The sequence below is a fragment of the Mauremys mutica genome, chromosome 6 (genome assembly GCF_020497125.1).
Source record: "Mauremys mutica isolate MM-2020 ecotype Southern chromosome 6, ASM2049712v1, whole genome shotgun sequence".
Classification (NCBI taxonomy): Eukaryota; Metazoa; Chordata; order Testudines; family Geoemydidae; genus Mauremys; species Mauremys mutica.
Window position 1 is genome coordinate 59087635 of NC_059077.1, and position 17634 is coordinate 59105268.

General features: G+C 39.1%; 1 protein-coding gene across 1 annotated transcript in view; it reads right to left on the reverse strand.

The window, feature by feature from the left end:
* LIX1 (limb and CNS expressed 1) overlaps positions 1–10684 on the reverse strand; it is a 49523-nt gene extending 38839 nt beyond the window's left edge. Inside the window, exon 1 of the mRNA XM_045021996.1 lies at positions 10603–10684. Within this exon, the coding sequence (XP_044877931.1) occupies positions 10603–10684 (82 nt within the window). The remainder of the gene's footprint in view (positions 1–10602) is intronic.
* Between the last annotated feature and the right edge of the window lie 6950 nt (positions 10685–17634).

Below are 17634 nucleotides of genomic sequence, written 5' to 3' on the forward strand. Positions count from 1 at the left end.
AAGGCAGTTGTGGCCCTAGCGCCTCTTGGGAAAATTGACATTTAACTGTTTGATTTTTCTTTAAAAACAACAAACCAAAACTTTAGATGTCTACGCCATGGATCCTATACCACCAACATGAATACCACCCACAGATCTTTCTCAGACCCCTGATATACTTGTGACATAAAATGTTAATTTAAGAAAACATCAACTGATAACCTAGTTTTCAGACCAAATATTCTTCAGCCTTTCAAATCAGAGCCACAGCTGCCTCCTCCTCAGAAAAAAAAATAGTGTTTTAGTAACTTTTAGGCTGGCATTTTCAAAGGAGCATAAGAGAGTCTGGTGCTTAACTCCCACTGAATTTGGACTGGATTTGGGGGGCTGAAACACCGTTGAAAAATTAGACTCAATACTTGTTTATCAAAGAAAAATGATAGTTATCCAAATGACAAACACTAGCTCTTAAGAACTGTTCAATGTGCACAGTAATGGTTGGCCTTCTAAATCAGTTTTTCCTTTCCTTTTTTGTATCATCTGTCTATCATATCTTTTGTCAGTTTTATAGCAAGATTGAGAAAATTTGTACTATATCATTTTTGTTCTCTTTTGCTGTTACTAGTTCAGCATTTGGACAGCCTGTGAATACTTCTTGGTTGGTTCAAAGTTTTCACTGGATTTTGTGATACCTTCAGCTGTTTTAAAAATTAATCTACATAAAGTTCCCTAAGCAACCAAGAGATTCTTCTTGGTCAAAGGAAAATAAGGCAGAGTCTCTTCTTTTGTTGAAGTCGTGAAACTTAACTTTGGCTGTCATTCTCTAAACTATGAGAGAGTTTGTTACAGGTTAAGCTAATAAGACAAGTATCTAGAAAAAGGCCATGTATAACTATTAGCAGTAGTAGTATTCTGGGAGCACCCATAAACTGTTACACTCTATTCACACACACAGAAAGACTGAATTTATAATCCCAAAGAGTTTACAATCCAAGAAAATTTAGGGCTTGTGTACACACAAAATAGTACCAGTTTAAATCAAGTTGTGATTTTATTCCTCATTTAGTTAAAGCAGCAAGACTTTGTGTGATTGGTTTAAAGCAGGCCTGTAGCAGTTTAGCTGGCATAAGTAAATTTATAGGCACAAAGTAAACTGATATAGGGCAGTTTTAAAATCGATATAAGAGTCTATACTCACAACTTGCAATGGTTTAACTAAAAAAATGTAAATTAAACCAGTGCAAATTCTGTGTGTAGACAATGTATTATACTCTCATATTCATACATATTTTAAAAATGGTATCACAAGTTATTTTAAACATATCCATTCCAAAAACAGGCATTTAATTTAAAAAAAAGAAGAAAAAAAAGCAGGATGTAACCGGCAACCAGAGAGGTTTGAAAAAGTTCCTTTGTGTTTTATAGTAATCCCAGGAGCACTATAGAGATATTCAGGAACCGTTCTACCACTATCAGGTATGTAGGTGGCTGTTTAATCCTTCTTGAAACAGGTACCATAGCAATATGCATAGTTTATTCAGACCCTCTACATTCATTTTCATATAAGGAATTGCATTATTGATTTTTTTGAACTTTCTGGGTGAAGTCTTGTCAAATCAACTGATATTTACACATTTTTCTGCACACACATTTTTGCATGCTCCACAGCAGGGGTCAGCAACCTTTCAGAAATGCTGTTACGAGTCTTCATTTATTGACTCTAATTTAAGGTTTCGTGTGCCAGTAATACATTGTAACATTTTTGGAAGGTCTCTTTCTAGAAGTCTATAATATATAACTAAACTATTGTTGTATATAAAGTAAATACGGTTTTTAAAATGTTTAAGAAGCTTCATTTAAAATTAAATTAAAATGCAGAGCCCCCCAGACTGGTGGCCAGGACCTGGGCAGTGTGAGTGCCACTGAAAATCAGCTCGCATGCTGCCTTCGGCACCCGTGCCATAGGTTGCCTACCCCGGCTCCACAGGAATGCAGTGCAGCAGCAATCCAAATTTTAAACCATCCAGTAACAGTGTACAAATGAAAAAGCTAGATATTCTTTTTTTTTTTAATGTTGGAAGTGTTGAACACACTAAACTTAGCATTGTGATCTACATCTCATTTTGAATTAATGTCATTCACTTTAATTTGCTTTTTGTATTTGAAAAAATAAATATAATATGGCCAAAGATGTTTAAACAATGACTAGAGTACCTATGTGCATTGGTGACTACTTTTCCTAACAGTTTAATTACATGTGCTCTAAAATCTGTTATTCGGTATATTGTATCATCACTGAATCAGTTAAACAAAGATATAGGATGAAATCCTGACTCCATTGAAGTCAATGCCAAAACTCCCATGAACTTCAATTGGCCAGAATTTCACCCACGTATTCTACATATGCATTTTCCTCTCTCTTTTAATCTGTTGCAAACATGTAATACAAATATCTAAGTAATGGTAGGAATGTGACCACTATACAATATAAGGATTTCATGGATTCTTTATCCTTAATTTACCTCCATTCATGGGCATTATAAGGGTTTCAGACCAGTGCATGGTACTTGATGTGACATAACTTCTAGTTACAAGGGGATAGAAAGAACATCTTTTTACTGTGCATTTCTGTGCTTTTGTTTGTTCCCATAATAGCCAAGGCTTTGTGGACTATACAGTAAACTGGACCTAACTTCTGTGGTAAGAGTCCCCTGGCTTCTGGGACACGGATACTGAATTTTACAACAAACAGGAAAAGATGTGGCAGTGCCAAGTTAATAAAAAAAAATTGAATTAAATACAAAAAAATGACTAGCACAATCAATATTATCCATATTATTTTAGAATTACCTGTATTTTATGCTGTTCTGCAAATGTTCAGCTTTTGTACTAATAATGTGTAACCATTACAGAAGTTTTTGAGGGAGGGTGAAATAGAGGCTTTGACAGCTGACCTAGGGCTTTTGACACACAGGGACCAGTTGAGAATTTTGTCTTTGGAAAGTTGATATCTCCTAGTGGGCAGGAGAAGAGATGACTTAAGAATTCCAAGTTGCTTCAAATTTCAATTCCCCCATGTGGAGAACATGGGAGATACCTATATTATTTGTGTGAATATTAGGTATGCCTCTTCTTACTTGGTTCTTATTATGTTGCTGGCTACATGGTATCAAAGGGTTAACCCGAGCCAGAGCTCTCCAACTAGGAGGGCCAGAAAGCAGACAATGGCTCCAGATCAACCTTATTGTCTGGTGCTCAGAAACAAGAGGGGCCAATTCCTTTGAAGTCTCAGGTCTGCTGGGCTCTGGCTAGTATGGCCAAGGGTAGGAGCGGGGAAGATTCTGGTGGGAAAGCTGAGACAAAGAGCTGGGATCCTAATAAAAACAGCCCCTGATAAATAGGGGGGCAGACTGAGGACATGTCTTCACTGCACAGTTAACTGGGGTTCTTACACAGGTGTCAGCCCAACTGTCACTCCACACCATTCACACAGAAACTCTTTGACCCAAGACTGGAGGTGCTTTAATCCCAGGCTAGCTTATTTGGCTGGGGGTATAGGTTAGAATCCAGGCTTCGATTTAACTCAGCCTGGAACCCACTCACTTTGCAGTGAGGCTGCAGGCAAAAATCTCTCAAGTACCATTCCTCCAATGCCCTTCCCACATTTCCCTCTGAAGAATGGACAAGTGTTCCTGCATGAATGTTACAGGATAAAGAATCATGAGATACACCCCCATAGACATGTGGGTGAGTGCAGAAACACTGAGGATACAGAGTAAGGTGGATAGGACTTTGTTGTGAGGTTGCTTGTAATCAGGAGAGGCTAACCTGCATACAAAAAACCTGGATGCCAGTCAGAGGGGTTAACTACAAAGACATATCCACAGACCACTAGGGATGCTCTTTGTCATCCCAACTCCTTGAAATGAGTGCCTAGAAGACAAATGGGATCTAGCTATTTTTGCAAGGAAAACTGGGGAGTTAGATAAGATGCAGATAGATTGTTTAATGTTTTAAGATTTGCTTTTCTGAATGCCTTAGTTCTGAATAATCAATACTTTGCTGTATGAAACCTGCACAATCACTGTAATTACCACCTGCCATATCTCATGAAGAGGAGTACATTGGGCAGGGGGCTGAACCCTGTAGGACCTTCTGAGACAGGCATTGTTGGTACCCAGCGTGGCTGCAGGCCAATCAAAGTCAGGGGGGAGACATGATTTCACCCTGTGAGAGCTCAAGTGCAGCTGGCCTGGTAACTGTGATACCCTACCTAGGAAATCCTTGATAACAACCAACCACTTCACTGATCCCACCACAAAAACTGCTACTGCATCCATCACTGATTGACCAGCAGTGAACCACTTAACATTTTTGGCATTTTAATTGTCTATAGTTATTAGAAGTTAATGCTGCTTTGAGATGAACAGGGCAGGCTATACCTCAGAGCTTTAGTACCCGGGTGGTGGCAGAGTCAGGAGGACAACACTGAATTGGTTTACAATTGGAAAGCTTTCCTCAGAACCACAAGAGGCAAGGAATTTAATTTATTTCTTTAAATGAAAGTTTAGATTCTGTTGCATATTCCATAATCATGGTACTAGCCTTAATGTTACTAAAGTTCAGTGTGGGCTTTGTATGTAGTTATGGATGGTTTGGGGCTGAGGAAAATGGCTGCTCTCCCTACTACCTCCACTAGCATAAATGCATGGGATTTCCTTGTAACTCTGATCTTAAAATGACTAATTTCTGCCAGGTGTACAGAAATATTTTATGTCTCTGGGTTGGGTAATTGCCATGATTGGAATGAGGATGCATACTCTATGCAAGGTATTGCTACCCACTCCATTACTTGTGGGAAGGGGGACATATTTTCTTTTTTTTTGTGGAAGGAAGCATATGGAACATTCTAGAGACCACAAGTCAAATTCAACATTGGCATAAGCAAGAACATAATTTAATGAAAATTAATTACTTCAGAGGATGTGTGTCCACTTATGCCAGCAGTGAACTTGGTTCCATATTTCTAGGACTAATATTAAAGCATGGTTATAGTTACCCTACCCGAGGTGAACAAACATGTAGAGGATTGGCAGTAAACAGGACAGTAGACAACACACACACATAGATGGGGATATTATTTGAGAAGGGAAACCCTTAGACTAATGGAGCTATTCAGAACAGAAGTCATACAGTCTTACCAGTAGAGTGAAATGGAGTCATAACCCTGACAACATTTCAATGTCAAAAGAAAGCAGGATACAAAGAACACGCAGAATAACCATCTATGTTGTCATTTTTAAACTTAAAAGGATTTCTGGAAAAGGGTTGTTTTAACTAACTTGACAGACTATCATTAAATGAACACTCAAATGCAGAGAACAATAATAAAGCTTTTGGAGTTAAAAAAGCTAAGCATTAAAGAAGATTCTTTAGTGAAAGGCTACTAAAGTTGTCTTACATTTCTTAAATCAATCTGTGGCACATAATCAGTGAAACCATATCATTTAAACAAAGATCATAAGTTATAAGTGCACCCTCCTGCAGCTGTATCCTATTATGGACTGTAACTTAACACATGCATCTTGGAAAAGTTGTTAAATTGAGTTCAGACTAACAAACCTATATTGTTTAAATATGTGGAGAAAAGGGGCAGAAATTTAGGTGGGAACCATCAGGTTCTATAGGAGTTTTGGTATTTCATGTTCATTTTTTTTCCATCAGTTGAGAGTCTATTTTAAAGGAATAAATAAAGGAATAAATGTATACGTACACATATATACAGATCTCTGCTGCAGACATGGGTGTAATAATCACAAACTAGGATTTTCACTAACAATGCTATAATGGTTTGCAGATTTATATGATAGTACATTAATAGTGATGCCATGAAGCTGCATTTATCCCCATGCTAAATTTCTACAGGACATAATATACTTCAAACATAAGTGAAGACAAAAATTCCCACTAAAAGAAGACTAATTGGTAATGAACAAGATGTTACTGTTTATGTGCATATTGGAGCTCCAAAAGTATTAGAGTAATGTACAAATACAAGGGGCCAGAACCTGATTTCAGGATAGCCCCTGTGCACTACTCAGGCAGCTGAAACTTCTTTGGTGGGAGGGAAACCCCTGGTGGCATAGAGCCATCATAGCCTCTAGTGTAGAGGTGCAGGTTGGTGGCATGTTGGAGTGAAGGGGAGGTGGCTGGAGTGCTGCTTTCACCAGTTCACAAAAGTTAGAGCAGCTTTGAGGATGCTCTAATTTGCACTTGAGACTGACATAGACTCTGGTTTCTCCCTGTCGCTGTCCAGAATTTAGGGGACATAAGTGTGGCCTAAAGCCATCTTTGCCTCTGTCGGGTTCTTTGCTGAAACCCAAGGATTGGGGCCAAAGTTTCTTGAGGATTTTGATTGTGAGGTCTTGGAACTGGGACCATCCTTCGTAAGTATTTGGAAAGTATCCAGCACACAGTAGGCATTACTGTCAATAAATAATAATCCTGGGGGCTTATAGTCTAAATAATGGTGTCTGATATAAAGCTTTTATTGCCGCTCCTTTGGAAAGACTGGCTCATGGCTCCACAGCTCATGAGTGATTTGATAATCCCAAATTTATGGCAATAAAAAAATTGATAGCACAGATCATCAGTGTAATAAATGTAGATCCATGGGATAACTGTATATATCATGCACTTTTGAAGGCCTCGCCTGCACTCTGTCCACTGATCTATTTTTGCTGGGATGACTATTACTTACATTCCAAACCTTCTAGCAGCTTCAAACAGACACCATTTATATAAATAAAACTGCCAGAGAAATATTTACCAAGATCATACAGAGCCTGATCCAAAGTATTAGGGTAGGAGTCTTTCCATTGACTTCAGGATCAGGTTTACTCTTTTTCCCTTCTACTTGAAAAACAAAATGACACCCATTTCTAAGGAAACCAACACTGTAGGATATAGGTGCCACTGCCAAGAATCTGGTTCTGAGAAACAGACTGACCTTTACGTTCACAAAAACATTAATTTTAAATATTTCTAAAAAAGTAAACGTGTTTCCATACAGACAATTTTTAAATTCTGCATTCCAGGATGATAATTTTGGAACACTTCGTAGTGCTTTACAGCAAAGCTGTAGTGAGGGAAAAGCCAATAGTCCATTACTTAAGTTTAGGCTTGACAGAATTCAATTTTTTAAATAAAATTTCTACTGATTGTATCAATGCTTTTTAAAGTATTTTTTCATTTTTTTAATCTATTTAAATTTTCACAGTTGTGGGAAGTTATGCGGGGGGGAGAGTCAGACAAAGGGCAGATAATTATTTTAAGAAAGTAGATAATCTTTCATTTTTTCCCAATCTCTACAACTGTGAAAACAAAATTTCAATATTACATATCAAAATATACAAAGTACATATACTTAAATCAAATTCTAATCAGTTCTTAAACAGCATTTTTCTTACTTTGTTTGTCTGTGAAAGTAAATTGATGGAAATTTTTTTTAATTGGTTTGTGTGTATGTATGTATCAACAAAAATCTAATCTTTCCAAGCCTACTCAAATTGTAAACTCTATGAGAAAGGGTCCATCTTTTTGTTTTATAGTTGTACAGCACCTAGCACAATGGGGTTCTGATCCATAATGGGGACTCCAAGGTACTACCATAATAAATGTAATAGCAATGTTGGAAAGGCATTCTACAGCAAGTGATGATGCAGGGAAAGTTCTGCTCAGTTCTGCTGGATCATGCTCAATGCGAATGGAATCTCATGGGAATTTAGCTGCTAAAATCGAAGAAGTCTTTATAGAGCATGTGTAAACTGAGATTTTTTTTCCCCCAAAGGCTTTTAACTTGGCTAAATTTGGGCAGACTTTCATAACTACAACAAAAAGCATAGTCCAGACACAAATGCCAATTTCTTGGAAAAATCTCAAGTCTCTAATGGAAAGTACGGGGGTGCTGGAGTTTTCAAAACAAACAAACAAAAAAAAAATCACCAGAATTTTTTACCATGGGCAAAATGTATTTCCCTAGCCTTGTTATCAGAAATTGCTGACCCATTTTGGCTGACATTTTCCAACAAAATTCATGCTGAGACAGATACATGGGATAGAAAAAATTCAGTCTGAATGGTTAAAGTTTGGCAAAGTTATAAGGTACTGAAAACAGGGTCTTAAAATGGGAAGTGTCAGGTAAGCTTAACAACAGGTGGTGCTACCAGCCCCGCTGATAATATTTCAGTTATACTCAGCGATGTTATTTTTGCCCAGTCAGGTAAAGGAAAACCATCTTTTTCTTAATGCATTGTGACACGCAGTAAAGCACTATTATAGCTGACAGATACGATTTCATTACTGGATTATTTCTGATAATATTTGAAGCCTGTACACCTTGAATGTTTGTAAAAGCTGTAGAAATAATAATACACACAGGCATGCTCATAATGATATCCTGTTCTATAATATAATTTCTACCCACATCATATTTAAATCCACTGACAAAATACTGCTCCCAGTACCAGGACTCGTGGTTTAGGACAATACTAACCTCTTCATGACAATGCCATTAACTACAGTATCATTTTGGCTTTAATCTCCCACTAACTTCAATAGCAGCAGATTTATGCAGTAGCTTGGACCTTTTAGAATACAGTGCTGTGTACGTTCTGGCTTCAGTGGGAGCACATAGCAGGATCAGGCATAAGATGGACAGTTTCTATATTAGAATTCTTTAAAATGAGTGCTTCCTGGTGTGGCTCAAAAAGCCCTTATGAAAGTGACATTCCAACCTATCTATAATTTTGGGCATCTGCTTTTTCTCTTTTACTTTATCCATCTCTAGATCTGTGGGTGGTCATGGTATCATTGTCTGGGCAGCTGGTACATACATTTTCAATCAAAATCTTGTCAGTTGATCTTTATGAACTGGTTACCAAAGGAAACTCAAAAAGGGGAATGCTTTTCCTCCCCCTATTGATATCAAGTTCTTTGCTCCTGCAATGTCTGCTCTCCCTGGCTCTTTAAGCAAGGTCTCAGGACTGCAGCACTACATGAGTCTACCACAGCAACACAAAGTTCTCCTGCTGGGTGGCCTGAGAAACCATATTATTTGTGTATGGAGCTGTCTAGGTCTCTTACTTCAGGGTCAGACTCTGATACTTTACTCACTGAGTAGCACCTTTCTACAGTAGTGATCCTATTAATTTCAGGGAGACTATTTATACAGTGAAGTATTTTTCAGTGCAAGTAAGGGTATTGGAATCTTCCTCTAGTTCCTTTATCAGTTGCGCACTTAAGTAGTTTCTCCCCTACCATGTTTGAAAGAAATAGCAATAAGCTGTTAATATAGCTGCTGACAAATGAATGAAGCTGAGATTCAATAAGCACCTTCCACACTGTGCTTGAGGGTGTAAAATAGATTACAGTTAGATATGTATGTGAAGAAAGCGTTCCCAAACAGAGTCAAATGCTATGTTAGTAGGATCTTTTTACAGCACATAACAGAGCAATTTAGATTAAAATTACACCTGAAAGCATCATAATATCACAATCAGAAACCAATGGTATAAACTAAAAACTGCCTTTAGGGAGACAAACTAAGTGATCCCATTCATCATGGAGGAAACTGCAAAATAATGGAATCTAAAGTAATGTTTTGCTGAATTTGCTCATGGATAATGTTTCTTATCAATTCCTGTTTCTCCAGGCACTGATATATGAATCTAGGTAAGAAACAATGGGAAAGATTGTTATCCTTACTCATGTAGAAAAGCACCGCACTCCATGAATAAGCCCACTGAAATCATGAATAAGGGAATCAGAATCTGGCTCGGTAGAATAGAGAGCTAAATTCAACTGCATATATTTCAGCTGAGTTACCAAGAGATGAATGAATTCAATATACAGCAGTTAATCATATTAGCTTCAGAAACAAAGTTGCATGAAGTAGTTTAATGCTGATGCTGAAATAAAGACTTTTATATAGCAATTGACTAATATGATTTGAAAGGAAAATTGAACAGTTTGACAGATTTGCTGTCACACAAAATACCACAAATAAAGTATGTAGATAGTTTGTTCAGAAGTCTTAGAGGGAAAAAAAGGTTAGTCTGTTTGCAGGACAGCATGCTGTGGTTTAAACAGCAGCATACTGTACCGCTTTACATCTGTTCCAATAGAAGTGCTCAGAGTTGAGAGTTCAGCTTTTAGAAAATTTTTACAGGAAACATATATATGAAATACTTGGTCTAATATAATAAACTAATTGTTAGAAAGAGTAAATATTTATTATAGAATTACACCATCATTTTCTGGGATTTCACCACAGGACCCAAAAACATTTGTTGAATTATTATCAAATTATCCCTTACAAAGAACTGTTTTGAAAGAACATTAGTCTTTTAGAATATACACTTGAAATGTATTAAGTCAATTATCACCAAAAAAAAGAGCAGAAGATAGTATAGCTTCAGTTTAAATTAGCATCATCTATGTCCTATAAAATCAGACTATTTGCTTAATATCCTGTGCTCCTCGGTATCTTAATGGTAAAATACTTAAAGTTGACATTAATAAAACTATTGTTTGAGAAGTCTCGAAACTTTCTTTGGTACTTACAGTCTTTAAATACAAGGGCAGGGTCTCTATGAGGCAGTACTTGGGCAATTAAATATTGCAGAGACTCCAAGGTTCTGTCCATCCTGGTTCTGCTTTTCCAGAGTGTACCCACAAAGTGTCCTCATGCCTGAATTATTCCAGTCCTGTACTGACTTTGTGCAGTTCATTGATGTTCTGGATTACTAACGCTTCTCTTTTAACATCTGCCAATCAGACATTGCCCAGAATCAAAAGACCCTTCCGGGGGTCCTCCTCCCTGGCTCACTTATCTTTGTTATATGCTGAGCTAATTAGCTGTAAAGGCAGTCTGACAGGCTCATTCCTACTGCTTCCTTCTGTTAAACACACCCACCTACAGGCTAGCTGGAGAAGCTAATCATGTGAAAGACATTTCTCTTTCATCCAGATATTGACTGCATGTGCTGAAACAGACATAGTTTTGGTTTCCCTGAATTAGTACAAGTTTTTTCCCCCCATGTACTCTTGGAATGTTAGGCTGAGACTGAGATTCATAAGGTTCTCATTAGACAACCCAGCTAAAGTTCTGTAGAACTCTCCAGAGAAATATTAGCAATGAAATAACCCAATGTGGTAAGAGCCACATTCACTTTAAGAATAAAAATCGTATAGGTTCTTCTACGTTACTAGGCCAAACCGCAGGTGGAAAAAAATTGAGTTAGGTAGAAAAATTAAACTACTTGTGATGAGTTTTGTTGAACATGCAATTTGACTTGATGTTTTGTTGATGTATCTCCCTATTAATCTACGTGGATACAGGTGTTAGGGAGTAACAATTTGCCTTGACAAGAACATTTATGGTAATGCCCCTCTACACTGCCTTTTTTTGGGGGAGGGGGAAATACCAGGAAAAAAATTGAGAACTTGACAAGTATATGAGTGCATAAGAAAATTAATCTCAAAATTACACTATATAAATCTGATACGAACTCCCAAGTATTGTAGGTTAAAATGTGAATACATCAAACTACATTTACATATTTATCTTGGACAAAGTATAGCATCTATGAAAACAAACCCTTAAAGCAAGGAGAAAGTAGCCATCTTGTCAATAAGGATAGCCCCTTCTCCATTCTTCTTATATTCCCAAATTAATTCATTTTCTTGGAGGTAAGAGCCACATTTCTTGGCAGATATGATTATAAAACGTTTCTACATCTAATTACTTGGAAGTTTTAGGCACATATTGTATTGAAAGTTAAGTATTCACTCTATAAGAAATGCCTTTTTGTTTGCTGTGCATTGATTTTCAAGAGGCTTGATTGGTTACAAAACCATAAGAGTGCTAAAGTTACCTTAAATGCAGTCATTTAAACCAGTATGATAATATCAAGATACTCATTGGTCCTAAATATGTGAATTTGTTAAGACTGTCAAGAACGTTATTGACTTAACCTCTACGTTTCCCAAAGCTCACTCTAAATAAAGTAAACTTTGTTTGAATGACCACATATGAAACATAAACTGAGCACTGCAAAGTTCATTCTTGTGTAAACTTCGTTATGACCTTTGATGACTTCAGATATTTCAGGAATTCTGCTGCTGACAAAAGTGAGGTTTAATAAATATATATTAAGCTATAACGTTGAGGTTCAGTTCTTCCCTCACTAACTCCAGTTTCTGAAGAGAGATGTGTCTATCCAAGTACACTGGCAGAATAAGTAAAAAGGATTGCTTATGGCCATCCATCAGTATTTCAAAGACTTAATGGAACATTTTGAAAAACAAACTGCATGGATTTCCATAATCCCTTCTGTTCTGACAGAAAGCTGAACCAATCTGAACAACCTTTGCATAGTAATTGGTGCCAAAAATAAATAGAACCATTTGAAAGATTTCACTGTCAATGTCCACACATCAAAATAAACTTGTTCTCTAACAGAAAAAGAAGTCTAAATTAGAAAACAAGTAGGGCTCATCCTAGTCAAACCGGACTATAGTATTTTTTTGAGATCTTATCTCTCAGGATGAATGTGACAACATCACAACTTTTCTTAAAGACATAAATGTGACAGAGTCTAGATATTCAAAGGTAAGATTACATGCAATACCCCTGCAAATGTTAAAGTATGGCAATACACAATTAAGGTCACCTAAACAACCTTAACTCTGCTCCAATATCACTGACCACAGCAACATAAGAGACAATTCTCAAACACACACCTTTATCACATCAATAACCTGAAAATCCAATTAAATCATGGATTTCCTTACTTTTGTAGAGAGACTAATAACTTACTGTGGACTGAAGTGCACGTGTCTGTTACATCTCTTCAGCAAACTGCTACTGCTTTGTTTAAGACCATATGCTGTTGCTGGTAGATACAAGCTGTTTCAACTTTTCACCAAGTGACCCCACTGCAAATAGGATTTCAAAAGTGAAAGGGGTCATGCTGTGAGACTTCATAGAATCACTATCAGTATTGCTAGACTGCAATTAAACATCCACAGCTGACTCAGGCTAGTGGGGCTTTCGGCTCCAAGGTAGTTAAATTGTGGAGATGTTTGGGCTTGGGCTGAAGCCCGGGCTCTGGGATCCTGCAAGGGCAGAGGGACCCAGAGGCTGGGCTCCAGCCTGAGTCTGAATGTCTACACAGCAATTTAAACTTCCACAGCCTGACCCTGTGAGCCTAAGTCAGCTGAGCTGGGCCAGCAGCAGCTCAGCCATGAGTCTTTTATTGAAGGGTAGACGTACCCTATATCTGAGGCTATAACTCTCTGATGGGCCAAAATCCAAATGGTAGTTTGCATACCAGAAGCACAGGGTAGAGATGTATACGTATGTATCAGAGGTGCTTAAAAAAACACAATGTCCAGTCTAGAGTTTCTTGACTCTGCAGGCAAACTATGGAAGTACAATAGATTTAAGATGTCTATAGCCACAGACTCAGGGCCGGTCCACAACATTTTGGCCCCTGAGGCGGGGAGCTCAAATGACACCCACATGCCCCCTCGCTTGGGCCAAAACTTTGAAAGGTCTCAATTCTGCCTTCTTCCCGTTCTACTCCTCTCATGGTACTGCTCTGCTACCTACCCCAATAAAGGAGAACTAACTACTAAAAATGCCTTGTTCAAATATTTTAAGTAACACTTAACTTTCAAACACCTGAACAGCAAATGTAACTTTTCTTGTCTGCATAGTGTAAACTGGCATTTTTATCTATTTGAATAATCAAAGTGATGCTTTCCGTGCCTTCTTGGTTGCAAAGGTTTGAAGTGCTTCCTGCTGAAGGTCCACAGTCTGGGCCAGCTCATGCTCTATTTAGATGGTTGCAAGGCCGACCAATGTCTCCTGTGCCAGTGTGGAGCATAGCTGTTTTTATTAACTTCAGCTGGGAGAAGCTGCATTCTCTACTGGCAACTGTTACAGGAAGTATTAGAAGTATGTGCAGAGCAACAAAAGCATTTGGAAAGAGGGTGATCATCTTATTTGTGCACATATATTCCAGAACAGCCCTTGGAGTTGATCCTCCTGAAATGTATCTTGAAAGGGCTTTCAGTTCATCACCTAAATCACTCACATCAATATCGCACATCATCATGTGTCAACACTGTCTCTAGTGCCCTGTATTGCTGGTATAGGTCTTCTTCAGGTATAGTGAGGAGTTTTGGAATATCATACAACATCCCAAATATACTGCTGTGTTCCTTGAGCTGCATGAAATGTTCTTCAACTGACTGTATTGCACAATCTACCACCTGGTTAAAGAATTAAATTTTGAATTGTTCTTTGGGGTCTCTTATGGGATTATCCCATGCCTCGTAATCAAAATGTCTTCTTCGGTAACTCTTGTATTCTTGAATGGGTGGGAAAATAGCTTCAGTGTGAAGTTCCTCTGCCAATTTCTGTGCACTCTTCAGAACGTTTTGAAATCCTTCATCTGACCAGTAAGACTGTAGGTATGACTTTGTTTTGTCTAGTTGTTCCATTGCTCCAGATATATCAAGGTCCACACCTTGGAGTCTCTTGCTTACAACATTTATTTCAAACAGTATGTCATGCCACAACACTAAGTCACACAGAAATTTCAAGTTATGTATGATTCTGGTGATTCCATTTCCCTCTGCCACTATTCTCCCACAAATAGTTCCTGTCATAGCATTGTCCTCCATAATGGCAACTATGGCATCATCTATCTTCCCAATTTGGTGTTTGTCAGGCTTTATCGTGTCCACTCGCTTTTCCATCATGTGGCACTCAGTGGTTTCAGTGTCAGAGAAGATGTTCCCAGATGTTGCTTCAAAATTTGCCATCGATGAGTTGATGCAAAGAAAAATACATACATGTTTTGAATTACATTAAAAAATTCAGCAGCCTCACTAGAAGCTGATGCTGCATCACTGACCACCAAGTTCAATGAATGAGAACTGCATGGGATAAAAAAAACCTCGAGGTTTTAACTCTTAGATCTGTGTCTGCACTCCTCTGTTCTTTCTTCTCATGTTGGCACCATTATCGTAGCCCTGACCTCTCATGTCAGCTATCACAATTCCCGTATCTTTCAGCTTTTTAAGAAGCACATTTGTCATACCAGCTCCTGTAGTATCATCATCGTCAATAAATTCTAGAAAATGCTCTCTGACATCACCATTGCAGGGACATTCTCATTAGGTTCTGTTGTTGTTACAAAACACATCATTAAAGTTATTTGTTCCGTATGGCTGATGTCAGGTGTGCAGTCCAGATAACAGAGTAATATCTTGCTGACTTCAGATCTGCCACAATCTTCTGTTTGACTTTTGCTGCTAGTAACTGTATGATCTCATTTTGAATGGTTTTTCCAAGGTAGTGGTGTGTGTACATTTATTAGGTGGTGACTCTTCTTAGATGCTCCTGGAGTACAGCATCAAACTCAGCCATCAGCTCCACAATTTTAAGGAAGTTTCCATTGTTTGGAACATGCAGCTGATCTGAAGTGCCACGCAGTGCTAGGTTTTGGGTAGCAAGAATTCTCACAATGTCAATGAGCCTTTTCAGAACATTTTGCCAGTAGAGAGACTCTGATGCAATCTTATCTTAATGCTGATCATCTATGGTGGCCTTTAACCTTAGTCTCATCTTAAGCTCTTTCCACCTATGGAATGCTCTCTGACGATTTGCTGCCTTCCCACGGCATGCCAGATTTTTCCAGTCCTTTGTTCCTGTAGACCCCAATGTGGTTGGAACATTAGACTGGAAGAGTTTGCAACAAAAACAGTATGCAGCATTCTGGGTTTTTGAGTACATAAGCCATGGCCTCTCCACTTTGCCACCATTGGGGATTTCACACCAGTAATGTATTGGATGGAAACTTCTATTTTCATTGCCTTTGGGGAACATGAAGTTTTTCACTTACTGTGGCCCATGCAGTACAAGGAAGTCCCTCAGGCTACTGCTCAAGTAGGTCCACAGTCCTAGATCACCTAGACTTAAGGAACTAAACTCAGCAGCAGCTGTTTCTTGTGCCTCCACCACATTCTTCTCTGATCAACACTTTTCTTCAGGAATGTGCATGGTTACATCCATTTGAGATGGAGATATGGATGCCGCAGTAGCTGCCAGGTCACCTGCACTCTGACTAACTGGAAGATCAGGCATCTCCTCACCACTCACATCCTCACTGGGGCTGGAAGGCTCACCATAAACATTTGTGTCTATGTATCTCAGGAGAGCTCCTTTCTGCTTAGATAGAAAAGCTTCCTTTGCTTTCTTTTTCTGAATGCAGCCCCAGAGGGGCGTTTTCTTCTTTCACTCATGACTGCTGTTCTGTGCCAGCTATAGTGGCTCTCAACACTCAATTGAAGGTGACAAATAAGCAGGCTGGTAGCAGGGCCTGAGGAAAGATATCAGCGTCTTAAGGGCCTAACTGGCTGTTACTACTTCAGTTGACTGCCTGTTCTCCTCAAGTAGGTTCAGGGAAGGAGCAGGAAACAGGAAGCTCCCTGAGAAGCTCGTCTTAATCAGTCCAGGATCCTGGGGGTGCTAGAGAGGTACATAAGAGGCTCCTCCTCCTCTCTCCCTGCAGCTCCTGCTGCTTTCTGTTATTCCCTCTCACCTTTTCTCCTGCCTGCCTGTTGTCTCTTGTGCCCTTCTTCCTCCAGCACAGCACTCCACCATCTCTGTGCATCTAGAGCAGAGAGAATACATATGTACCAGCAACAGACAATTTTCTACACTCTGGGTCCTAGTGGCGTCCCCCGCCCTGTTCCCATACCTTGGTTCGCCTCCTGGTAAGGCCAGCTCTGCACAGACTGTAAATTTCAAATTCATATCAAATTCTTCTTCGTGAGGTCTCCATCTTACACATAAGGTGTGGTGGGGATGAAAGGTCAAAGGAAAATGTGAGAAGAGTTAAGGTTGTTTGGGTGAATGTATTTCTATTCTTTCTAGTTTTATTTTAAAGTGCAACCTTATATTTGAATTTTCAGGCTAATCTTTCTGATTTTTCCCACAGAAACTAGTGTTCTCTTAAGGGCTTCCCCCATAAATAAATCAAAGACATATAAAACCTTGTTTGTTTTTGGGGGTTTTTTTTTGCCTAGGCATTAGGCTTGCTTAAAGTAGGAGTTCTCAACCTTTTTCTTTCAGCCCCCCCAAAACTCCATAGCCCACCTGTGCCACAACTGTTTTTCTGCATATAAAAGCCAGTGCCAGGGTTAGAAGGTAGCAAACAGTGCAGTTGCCTGCAAGGCCCACACCACAGTGGGCCCCTGTAGTGGGCTGGTTACCCTCTCCCTCCCTGAGGGGTTTAAAAAGTGGCCTGGCAGGGCTTGAAAGCTGCAGCTCTCAAAGCTGGGCTGATTGGGAAAGTGGCCGCAGCTGGGCCACACCCCAATCAGGCCACAGCTGGCCCTATAAAGAGGCGGGGAGCCAGGAGCTCAGCATTCTCCCTCTGCCTGTAGAGGAAGAAGGGCCTGGCTGCAGGGAGCTAGATAAGGTACCTAGAGTGGAGTAGGGCTGGGGAACTCCTGCCTGGAAAGCTCCAGGCTGCGGCCTAGCATTAGGCTAAGAGGTACTGGGGGTTGCAGGGGGCA